Source organism: Hyaena hyaena, unplaced genomic scaffold (genome assembly GCF_003009895.1).
Source record: "Hyaena hyaena isolate Hyena2069 unplaced genomic scaffold, ASM300989v1 scaffold_892, whole genome shotgun sequence".
NCBI lineage: Eukaryota > Metazoa > Chordata > Mammalia > Carnivora > Hyaenidae > Hyaena > Hyaena hyaena.
The window spans coordinates 319,762-331,847 of NW_024081509.1; the positions used below are offsets into that span (position 1 = coordinate 319,762).

Here is a 12,086-nt window from a genome sequence, read left to right on the forward strand (position 1 = left end):
AAGGGATACAGAAATGCTGATGCATAGGAGCACATGTACCCCAATGTTCATAGCAGCACTCTCAACAATAGCTAAAACATGGAAAGAGCCTAAGTGTCCATCAACGGACGAATGGATCAAGAAGATGTGGTTTATCTATACCATGGAATACTACATGGCAATGAGAAACAATGAAATCTGGCCATGTGTAGCAACATGGATGGACCTTGACGGTGTTAGCTGAGCGAAATAAGTCAGGCAGAGAAGAACAAATATCACATGTTTGCATGTATAGGAGGATTAGGAGGAACTTAACAGTGGACCGTTGGGGAGAAGAAGGGGGGAAATGGAGGGGGAAAGGGAAAGACGCAAACCATGAGAGACTCTTGAATGCTGAGAAACAAACTGAGGACTGATGGATGTGAGGGGGAGGGGGGAAATGGGCATGGAGGAGGGCACTTGTGGGGATGAGCACTGGGTGTTATATGGAAACCAATTTGACAATAAACTATTTGTAAAAAAAAAAAAAGGTTTGTGGGGGATTCATTATACTTTGTATTTTTGGTTATGTTAGAAATTTACCACAAGAAGCCATTGTTATAGGAAAAGCAATGCTAGAATGTCCAATGGCTTCTCAGGAATGATAATATTCTAGTTCTTAAGCTGCCTGGAGGGATAGAGAGTGGGTCATGAGTTTTCCAATTACAATGCTTCATATTTCTTACATATATCATGTACTGTACTCTATACTTAATATTATGAAATAAGTTGTTACAAATACAAAGTTTATTGTATTACAATTAATACACCTTTTATGAATAATAATCTGTTATTGATTTAATCAATTCTAATTGATTTAAAGTACAACAATATACAGTAGTATAATTAAGACATTAGACAAGCTGCTTTCAGTTACCTAGCAATGAGTTAACAATAAAATGCACTAAAACTCAATATTACCTTTTTTCAGAAAAACTCAGTATTATCTTTCCTTTAAATAATTTATTAGTTTATTCATTATTACCATGACTCATACTAATTATCAACGAATTAATTGGTATATCACAAAATACTTCAATGACATTCAAGAATGAACAGTTTCCCATAATTCTATTTATTGAAGTTTGAAAATAAAGGCCAGATCATCAACTTTTAGACCTAGGAAATGGAGCTGATACATTCCCATAGACTGGATACTAGTTACCAACCTTTCACCCATGAACAAATTAACTTGATGGCTATGTATCAGCTTCTTTTAAATAACACACTAGGACCACCTTTAACATGTCTGCCCTTATGTGGGTAGACCAGTGGAAATAATAGTAATAATAAATGGTGAACTGAATTTAAGAATTTAAAAAATAAACTCACTTATGGGGCACCTGGATGGCTCAGTGGGTTAAGTATCCAACTTCGGCTCAGGTCATGATCTCACGGTTTGTGAGTTCAAGCCCCATGTTGGGCTCTGTGCTGCAGATTGGAGCCTAGAGCCTGCTTCAGATTCTGTGTCTCCCTCTCTGCCCCTCCCCTGTTCGCTCTCTGTCTCTCTCTTGCTCTCAAAAATAAATAAACATTAAAAAACATTTTTAAAAATAAACTCACTTATAATAAATTTTAGATGAATAAAAGTCAATTATTTGATATCTTTATCTACTATCATTGTACCAATTAAGTCCTCATGAAACAATAATATATAGGTGGTATTAAAAACTTTCTTATTAAATATATTTAATTTATTAAAATACTATTGACACCTGTGTGGAAAGATTTACTGGAAGATATGAGACAGTCTCACTGCTCTGTAATAGAGGTACTATGTAAAAGACCCTTGACAGCATTTTCAAGATTTATAATAAGCTTGTATTCATTTAAAAAATTACTTTATAACCAATCAAATAAATAGCTCAGCACTTCAGGACATGTTCCATACTTGATGCCAACAGGTATGAAAACAAAAAAGCAATTTAGGTGGCACATATGTAGTTATAAAAGACCAACACATCTTAATAGATACTTAGTTAAAACAATCCTGTGTTGGATACAAAAACCAGTATGACATGCTTTTAACAACTTTTGCTAGGAGCTTTACCCTCACTTCTTACTTCACATAGGGAGAATGAAATTTATTTTGTTTCCTTTTCAAGCTGATCTGATAAGCAGCAAATTCAAATTATGTGCCTGTCAAATCTTAAAATACAATTACCTATTTAAGGGGGGAAAGCAGGCTCAATGTTAGTATAGAGATAATCGAAAAAGTCACCTCCACAGGCCTTTGCAAATCATTAAAAAAGAATACTATCATACCTCTGTGCAGTCATTCAGAAGGGACACTGTGGTGTCAGTGGGATTAATGTTGATTGTTTTTAGTTCAATCAGGTTATTTAGGGAATTTCCACCTGGGGGGAAAAAAGAGGATAAAGGAATCAGACAAAGGAGTTTTTATCATTTGAGAGAAGATATACTTTGAGTAAACTAATTCAATTACCTGACACCACAACCAGGGAAGGCATGTAGCTACTGTCAGCAGGATCAACTATCATTTTTAATCTATGAACAAGAACATCTGGGAAAATCTCCAAACGAATCCAATGCTTTAAAACAAAATGTACTCTCAATTAGTAAAATTCAGCCATATTTTAGCTATTAAAATAGTATCACTGAAGACTAAATCTACATGAGATATTTTAAATATATGATATGGCCTGAGAGAGAGAAGTATTCTCCTCTACTACTTAATTGTTCGTTAGAAGAAAGTCTCACTCTGAACTCCAGAAACCACGTGTTTAGATCCATCAAGGAGGGGACTATAGAAAATACTAGAGTCAAGATTGGGGAAAAAAAGCTTCTCTTCTACAAGACTGACCGCGAGTTCAGAAGATGTGCACCCACCCTTGAGCAGCATTAAGATAACATTCCAAAGAGCAACATACATTTGTTCAGATATATATTAGAAAAAGTGCTCAACAGAAGCAGAATCTGAACTCATACATTTTCTGTGGGAGAGTTAACAAAAACAACAGCAATTACTCCGTCTATCAATTGGTCAGTTAGATATGTCACATGTATGTCACATGTATGGCTTAAAATCTCTGACAACAGGGGTGCCTGGGTGGCTCAGTTGGCTGAGCACCCAACTTCGGCTAAAATCATGATCTTATAGTTTGTGGATTTGGGCCCCATAATGGGGTCTGTGCCGACAGCTCCAAGCCTGGAGCCTGTTTCAAATTCTGTGTCTCCCTCTCTCTGGTCCTCCCTGCTCACGTTGGTCTCTGTCTCGCAAAATCAAATAAAAAATGGTAAAAGAAAAAAAAACTGTGACAATAATTATCTGATGGTATATTACTCAGTAGCTTTAAAAATAATATGAACTAAAATATAAAATCAGTAACTGACAGGTATCATAACAGTATAACTTAGCAGGTTTTTCTAAGTTCATTTTGAAGTTTAAAATGGTGAAGCCATCTAAATAAAAGGATTTTTGGAAGTGCCTCCATGGCACACTACCTTTCCTTGTGAGCCAGATGACTGCCAGCAGGGCTCACTGCCATCAATAAGACGAGAAGCCTGGTTCACAGAGGATGACACGTTTAGGCTCTTTACCATCCGGGACCAGCTGTCCAGCAGCATTCCTGGCTGACTGCTATGGCAACGCTTCAGCTGTTTTCCAGAACGGCCACAAAATATTGCAGACTGTCCTATTTAATAGTGGTTAAACAGTGTTAAGATGTGTATGGAAGAACCTTCACAACGAAGAAATAAAGAATACTACACAGTGATAAGCTTCTTACTTCAAGAAAATAGTAAGTTCTCAACTTAAAAGGACTGAATACCTAAAACAGCTTCCAAAGCTTAGTCAGTGTATTTTATACCGATTTATTAAATGAATTTTATACAATGCTATGATTTATTCTACCTGACTCTAAAGTAACCACACAGTGATGTGGTTTTCCATCTGGAAAAGATGAAAGAACACACAGAAGCTGGGGGAGGGAGGAAGTTCAGTAACAGTTCTAATAAAAAACATGCTTATTTAAAGTGCTGTTACAAATGCAAAGCAAAAACAAATCTGTAAAGAGTCTCTACTTCCATAAATGGCAAATCTGGAAATTTATCTAGTCCTGCATTGGGGACAACTAGAAAAGGCAGACAAAACATTTAAAGATAAAAAAATCTTAAAAGTATCAGAAATAACAAAATGGTAAAGAATTATGGGACCAGAATCTAAGGAAAACTGAGATGAAAAGAGATGTCCAGATGAGCAACACCATGGATCAAAAACTACTTTTCCTGACTGTAGCTCTCAGTAAAGAAATACTATAAGAAAACACACTACTTTTGACAGCCTTGGGCTGGGAAGGGGGTTGGGGACCAAAAACTGAAGTCCAGGGCCCACCAGGAGAGAAGATCCACAGAAAAACCCACACTTTGGGTTGGAATCCCAACAGGAAAAGTCCCAAGAGGAACTCTGTACAATGCTGTTTGTTTTATTATAGCTTAGCATGAAATCATCTCTGCCACTGAAAATGGCCTGAGGTGAGCTCAGAGTTACTTACCCCAATTACCTGGAAGACCAACCCTCTTTCCCCTTAGTCTCTGGAGAATGATAATATCTTGGGACTCAAACTGATTCAAGAAATAATTTTTTAAATATAATCGTCCAATCCATAACTGCATATGAGACTAGACTAAGACATGCTAAAAAAAAAAAACAAAAACAAAAAAAAAAAAACCCACAAAAAAACCCCTACAAGAAATAACAAACATTAGAAAGAGACCCACAGAGTCTCCAGATATTGGAGTTATAAGACACAGGTTTTAAAAACAACCATACTTATTTATGTTTGCAAAGATAAGAAACTGAATATTTCAGCAGAGCACTGAAAACTATATTAAAAAACAAAAATTAAAATTGTTAGGGGCACCCAGGTGGCTTAGTCAGTAAACAGCCAACTCTTGATTCTGGCTTAGGTCATGATCTCATGGAGTTTGTGAGTTCGGGCCCCACACTGGGCTCTGCACTGACAGCATGGAGCCTGCTTGGAATCTTCTGTCTCCCTCTTTCTGGCCCTCCGCCACTAGCGTGCACTCTCTCTCTCAAATAAACATTTTAAAAAAAGTGTTAAATGTAGCAATTAAAATTAAGAACTCAATGAGCAGGTTTATTAGCACACTAGACTCAGATGAAAACAAAATTACTAAACAGTATCTAAAAAGAAGACTTGAGGAGCAAAAGCCTAGAAAACATAAAAGAGCAGGTGAAAGACAGAGAATATAAAGAAACTCTGACACTGGTGAAATAGGAATCCCCAAACAGAAGAAAAAATAGGCCACAGGCAATATTTGAAGAAATACTGACTAAAAAACCTTTAGAACTGACAAAACATATCAAGCTAGAGATTTAAAAAGCCCTGCTTTGAAAACTGCTGAGAAGATCTTAAATGTTCTTTTCCCCACCTCACACATACAAAGGGAATTATGTGAAGTGATGGATTTATCAACTAATCAATTAACCCCACTGTGGTAATCGTTTTGCAATATATACATGTTCCAAATCATCACACATTACATTTTAAACTTAACACACAGTTATATGTCAATTATAGCTAAATAAAGGTAGGGGGCAAAAAAAGAAAATAAAAATAGAGTCCTAACCCCAAAGAATATAAATAAAAAGAAATACATTTCTATGCACATATAAAATTTGTGCAAGATAAAAACAAAAAAGCAAACTAAGAGGAAAGACAAAGATGATCAGCTTGAATAGAACAACTACACTTCCATCTAGCTTTAAAAGAAATAATATAAACCAAATCACAAAGGAATAGTATTTTTAAAATTCCTAAAAAATTATTTTTCTAAAATGAAGGAGAAAAAAGATATTTTTCAGAAACACAAAAAAGTAATCCATTAGCACAGAGATCCATTAAGGAAAATATTAAGGGCTACTCTTCAGGTAGGAGAAGAATGATAATAGATAAAAAATGCAAGATATAGAGAAGAATAGAGGGGCGCCTAGGTGCTTCAGTCAGTTGGGTGTCTGGATATTGATCTCTGCTCAGATTATGATCTCACAGTTCGTTGGATCGAGCCCCATGTTGAGCTCTGTGCTGGCAGCACGGAGATTGCTTGGGATTCTCTCTCCTTTTGCCCCTCCCATGTACATGCACACATGTGTGCTCTCTCTCCTGTTCTCAAACAAACTTAAAAAAAAATTAAATGTTAACTATGTGAAAAAATCTATATAAATACTGGCTAAATACAATACCAATAATATGCCTTGTATGCTTGGAAATGTGTATATATAAAACTGTAAAACACAACAAAAATGTGATAATTTAAATCAAAATAAGAGTAAATAAAGTTAAAGGGACCTAAAGTCTTTTCATTGCTTAGGAGAGAGTAAAAATACTAAATAATATTAGATTTTGATAAATCAAAGATTATTGTTTTCATATCTTAAGGACTTATACTAAAAATGTGTATAACACATAGACTACTCAATCATATATACACTAAAATATATGTAACTTCTAAGCTACTAAGGGTGGGGGAAGGGAGAGCTTGAGTGTTAAATAATAAAAAACATATCAGTCCAAAGGCAGATGGAATGCAGAAAGGGGAACAGAGAACAGGAGGGAAAAAAAAAAACACTGAGAATTTGATCACTTAAAATAAAAATACGTCAGTAACTGCCTTAATGCAAATACCTAAAAGATCCAAATAATCACACTGGAATTTTAAAAAACTACTTACAACTTATAACATAAGAATACAGAAGGACTGAGGGTAAAAGGTTAAAAAAAAAGATACACTAAGCAAACACTAACTTTACCACAGAACTGTAGGAGACATTCTTTTAGGCACACATTAAATTTATAAAGTCCAATAATATACTAAGTCATATGATTACATGCAAATTTCAAAAAATGTCAAAAGATCGGGATACATACTCTGAATGCAATGCAAAAACCTGTAAAAATGTTGATATCTTTGAAATTTAAAAACCAATGAATACAAAAATATAATCCTAATGGAATTTTAAGTACAGCTTAAGATAATTTTAAAATTTTAAGTTCATATATTAGAAAAGACAGAGTCAGAAAATGAGATAAGCATTAACCTCAAGATGGGGGGGGGGGGAATCAACCTAAATCCAAATTCCATAGGAAAAAGAAAGAATAAAGATATAAGAAACCACAAATCAAACCAAAATTTGTCTCTCTGAAAAAAACTAAAAAGAGAGAGAGAGAGAGAATAATTAAATTGATAAACCCATGACAGGCTGATCAAGAAAAAAAGAAAGTACTCTAAGTAAGCCTTGAAAAGGAGATAACTCTACATTTTACAAACATTCTACATAAAAATAAGAGAATAATACAAATTAGAATTAGACAGGAATTTCCTCAACATGATAAGGCTATTTGTGAAAAACCCAAAGCTAACATTACGCTCAAAGTTAACATACTGAAAGCTTTCCCTCTAAGGTCAGGAGTAGGACAAGGATGCCCAACTTTGCCACTTCCATTCACTTAGTACTGGAAGAACTAGCCAAAGCAGGAAAAAGAAATAGAAGGTATTCAAATTGGAAAGGAAGAAGTAAAACGATCTTGGCTCATAAATACTATGATCTTATATGTAGAAAAAACAAAAGAAACCACACCAAACAAAAAAAAAAACTATAGAAGGCAATAAATAAATTCAGCAAAGTTGCTGGATAGTAATTCAACACACAAAATGTGTTGAAAGTGTATTGTGTATTTCTATATAATAACAAAACAAAAAATATTCCAAAAGGAAAATTAAGAATTCCATTTAATAGGACATAAAAATACTTAGGAATAAATTTAGTCAAGAAGGCACAAGACTTACACACTGAAAAATCACAAAATACGACTGAAAGAAAAACTGCTAAAAAAAGGTCTAATAAATTAATGGAAAAGTTATCCCTTGTTCATGGATTGGAAGACTTAATATTATTAAAATGATAATTCTGCCAAAGTAATAAGGAAATTCAATGCAATTCCTATAAAAAACAATGCTTATATAAACAAAATATCCATTCCCTAATTCACACTGAATTTCAAAAGATACCAAATAGTCAAAACAATCTTGAAAAAGAACATATTTGGAGGATTCACACTTCCCAATTTCAAAAACTTACTACGAAGTTACCATCATTACAATGTATGGTTTGCTACTGGCATAAGGACAAGCAAATACACAGTAGAACAGAATTGGGAGCCCAAAAATAAACTCTAACATCTACAGTCAACTGATTTTCAAAACAGGTACCAAGACGATTCAATGTTGAAAGGACAGTCTTTTCAATAAACAGTGTTGCGAAACTGGACTGCACACATGTGCCGTGAATGAAACTGAATTCTTAAACTATACCATGTACAAAAATTAACTCAAAATGGATCAAAACCTAAGTTTTTTTTTAATTTTTTCAATGTTTTATTTATTTCTGAGAGAGAGACAGCATGAGGAGGGGAAGGTCAGAGAGAGAGGGAGACACAGAATCTGAAACAGGCTCCAGGCTCTGAGCTAGCTGTCAGCACAGAGCCGGATGCGGGGCTCAAACCCACGATCCGTGAGATCATGACCTGAGCCGAAGTCGGATGCTTAACCGACTGAGCCACCCATGCGCCCCAATCGAAACCTAAGAGCTAAAACTCTTAGAAAGGAAAACAGGTATTAATTTTAACCCATAGCTTTGGATTTAGCAATGGTCTCTTAAATTGACACCAAAAATAAATATGATACTAAATGCACAGGCAACCAAAGAAATAATAGATAAAATGGACTTCACCAAGATTAAAAACTTTTGCATCACACAGCCTATCAACAAAGTAAAAAGACAACCCAAAAAAGGAGATGAAATATTTGCAAATCACCTATCTCAGAGTTTGATGTGCAGAGTATTTAAAGGATTTCTATAACTCAACATCAAAAGTTTAAAGATGGGCAAAAGACAAAAAAATAAACATTAAAAAAAATTTACAAAGAGGTGCCTGGGTGGCTCAGTCAGTTAAGCGCCCAACTTCGGCTCAGGTCATGCTCTCGCAGTTCGTGAGTTCAAGCCCTATATCAAGTTCTGACAGTTCAGAGCCTGGAGCCTGCTTCAGATTCTGTGTCTCCCTCTATTTTCATCTCCCACTCTCACTCTGTCTCTCTCTCTCAAAAACAAAGGTTAAAGATTGTGCATTAAAAAGGACTTAAATAGACATATTCCCAAAAAAGATACACAAATGGCCAAAATGACAAGAAAATAGGCTCAATGTCATTTGTCATTAAGGAAACTCAAATAAATAAAAATCAGATGGCTGTAATTAAAAAAGTAATAATGAAAAATAACAAATGTTGGTAAGGACATGGAGAAATTAGAACTCTTATATATTGCTGGTGGGAATATAAAATGGTGCAGCCAATTTTGGTATTTTCTCAAAAAGTTAAAGAACAACCATATGATCCTGCAATTCCACTACCAATTTTATTTTTTATTTTTTTTCCCCACTACCAGTTTTAAAAACAAGGATTCAAAACAGATTTGTACACTGATACTCACAATAGCTAAAAGGTAGAAACAACCCAAATGTTCATTAACTGATGAATGGATAAACAACATGTAGTATATACATACAATGAAATGTCATTCAGCTATAAAAAGAAGTGAAGTTTTGACACATGCTACAATATGGATAAACCCTGGAAACATAAGTAAAATAAGCCAGTCACAAAAAGACAAATTTTGGTACCACTTATATGAGGTACCTGCTGTGTCATAAAATTCATGGAGACAGAAAGCAGATCAAAGGTGGCCAGGGGTTAGGGGGAAGTAGAATGGGGGTTTATTGCTTAATGGTACAGTTTCTGTTTGGAGCAGTGAAAAAGTTTTGGAAATAAATAGTGGTGATGGTTGTACAACATTCTCCGAACTGTTACACTTCAAAGGGATTAAAATGGCAAATTTTATGTTGCCACAATAAAAAAAATTAGACATACAAATAAAAAGCCTCACTCTCCATCTATCCAATTCCACACCCCATTGAATAAAACACTTCTTAGTTTCTTGAGATCTTTTCAGGGTTCTTTATGAAATACAAGCAAAGAAACCCTGTTATTCAATTCTTGCAGTGCCTCACTGCTTGAAAAAAAAGATAACAAGTTACTAAGTGTGTAAGACCACCTTTCCTGTTTTACTGTGTACACTATGCAGTGCTCACCATAGAAACATGACCTTTAAAGAGTAAACTAAATACATATGTGTGCACAATGATTTTATTAATAATATTTTATTTAAAAAAATCCAACCATTCTATCATACCTGGTTCATTTATTCTGCCAAATGTATGCCTGGTGTTGTGTTTTCTGGTCTTAAAACATGTTTCACAAAAATCAAAGTCATCACAGTTTCTGCATTTGAATCTAGATCCATTGATAGGAAACATCTGACAGCCATCACATCTATTTAAAAAAAAACAAAACATTGAGTTGATAAGAGAAAGATAATGTTATTTATTAAATTTAATTACAAAGAAAAACATTCCCCCAAAACAAATCTAGCAATATAAAAATTAACTCACGTAACCCCAGGATGAACACTAGGCACCAACTCCATTTCTGACAAAAGCCCAGTCCAGTGAGACTGCTGAGGGAAGTCGACAATGACATCTTTTCCATTTGCACTGAAAGCTAGGACACAATAGAAATTGCTGAAACATCTTAGTCACCAATAAAAACCTAAAATTAAAATGAAACCTATACTTAACTAGTCATGTGATAATTATATTGTAGTTATTTATGTTTTACCAAGAGTACTTCTCTTTTAGAGAGATACTTATGAATGAACTAACACATGATGTCAATAAGGGATTAGCTTTAAAGTAATCAAGGGCAGGATCATGGATGAAACAACTTTGTCCAGGGGCTGACAACTGTTGGAGCCAGGTGATGGGCATATGGAGGCTCATTACATTATATTCCTACTTTGTTTATGTTTGAAATTTTCTACAATATGGTATCTTTGTTTTTAATTACATCAAGTCAAAAACTCCATTTAATATCTTAGGAAATAAAACTCACAATAATTAACCTTTGGTGAAAGGACTCTGCTACTAAACATTAACTTCTGAACAAAGTTCTTATTTTTAAAATTTATCATATGAGGGGCGCTTGGATGGCTTAGTCGGTTAAGCATATGACTTTAGCTCAGGTCATGATCTCATAGTTCGTGAGTTCGAGCCCCACATCAGGCTGTGTGCAGAGCCTGGAGCCTGCTTCTGATTCTGTGTGTCTCTCTGTCTTGCCCTCTGCCCCTTCCCCACTCTCATTGTTTCTCTCTCAAAAATAAACATTCAAATAGTCATGTGATTTCATTCACATGTGGAATTCAAGAAACAAAACAGATGAACAAAAGGAGAGGGAAGCAAAAATAAGATAAAAACAGAAAGGGAGGCAAATCATAAGAGATTCTTAAATACAGAGAACAAACTGAGGGTTGCTAGAGAGGATGGACTAAATGGGTGATGGGTATTAAGGAGGGCATTTGTACGATGAGCACTAGGGGTTATATGTAAGTGATGAATCACTAAATTCTACTCCTGAAATCATTATTACACTATATGTTAGAACTTGGATTTCAGGGATGCCTGGGTGGCTCAGTCGGTTGAGCATCGACTTCAGCTCAGATCATGATCTCATGGTTTGTGAGTTCCAGCCCCACGCTGGGCTCTGTGCTGACAAACAGCTCAGAGCCTGGAGCCTGCTTCAGATTCTCTATCTCCCTCTCTCTCTGCCCCTCCCCTGCTCATGCTCTGCCTATTTCTGTCTCTCAAAAATAAATAAATGTTAAAAAAAAATTTTAAACTTGATTTCAGTACAATTTTTAAACATAATAATAAATTTTAAAAAATAATAAATTTAAAAAAGAAGTACAGGGGCGCCTGGGTGGCTTAGTCGGTTAAGCGTCTGACTTTCGCTTAGGTCATGATCTCAAGGTTCATGGGTTTGAGCCCCGCGTCGGGCTCTGTGCTAACTGCCAGCTCAGAGCCTGGAGCCTGCTTTTGATTGTGTGTCTCCCTCTCTCTCTGACCCTCCCCTGCTCA

At 35.2% G+C, this 12,086-nt stretch overlaps 1 protein-coding gene across 1 annotated transcript in view; it reads right to left on the minus strand.

Moving 5' to 3' along the window:
• Positions 1-12,086, minus strand: part of HERC2 (HECT and RLD domain containing E3 ubiquitin protein ligase 2) — a 288,041-nt gene that overhangs the window by 88,961 nt on the left and 186,994 nt on the right. The window contains exons 52-56 of the mRNA XM_039220244.1: positions 10,566-10,674; positions 10,307-10,446; positions 3,484-3,674; positions 2,465-2,570; positions 2,284-2,375 (exon numbers count right to left, since the gene is read on the minus strand). Coding sequence (XP_039076175.1) covers positions 2,284-2,375; positions 2,465-2,570; positions 3,484-3,674; positions 10,307-10,446; positions 10,566-10,674 — 638 coding nt within the window. The remainder of the gene's footprint in view (positions 1-2,283; positions 2,376-2,464; positions 2,571-3,483; positions 3,675-10,306; positions 10,447-10,565; positions 10,675-12,086) is intronic.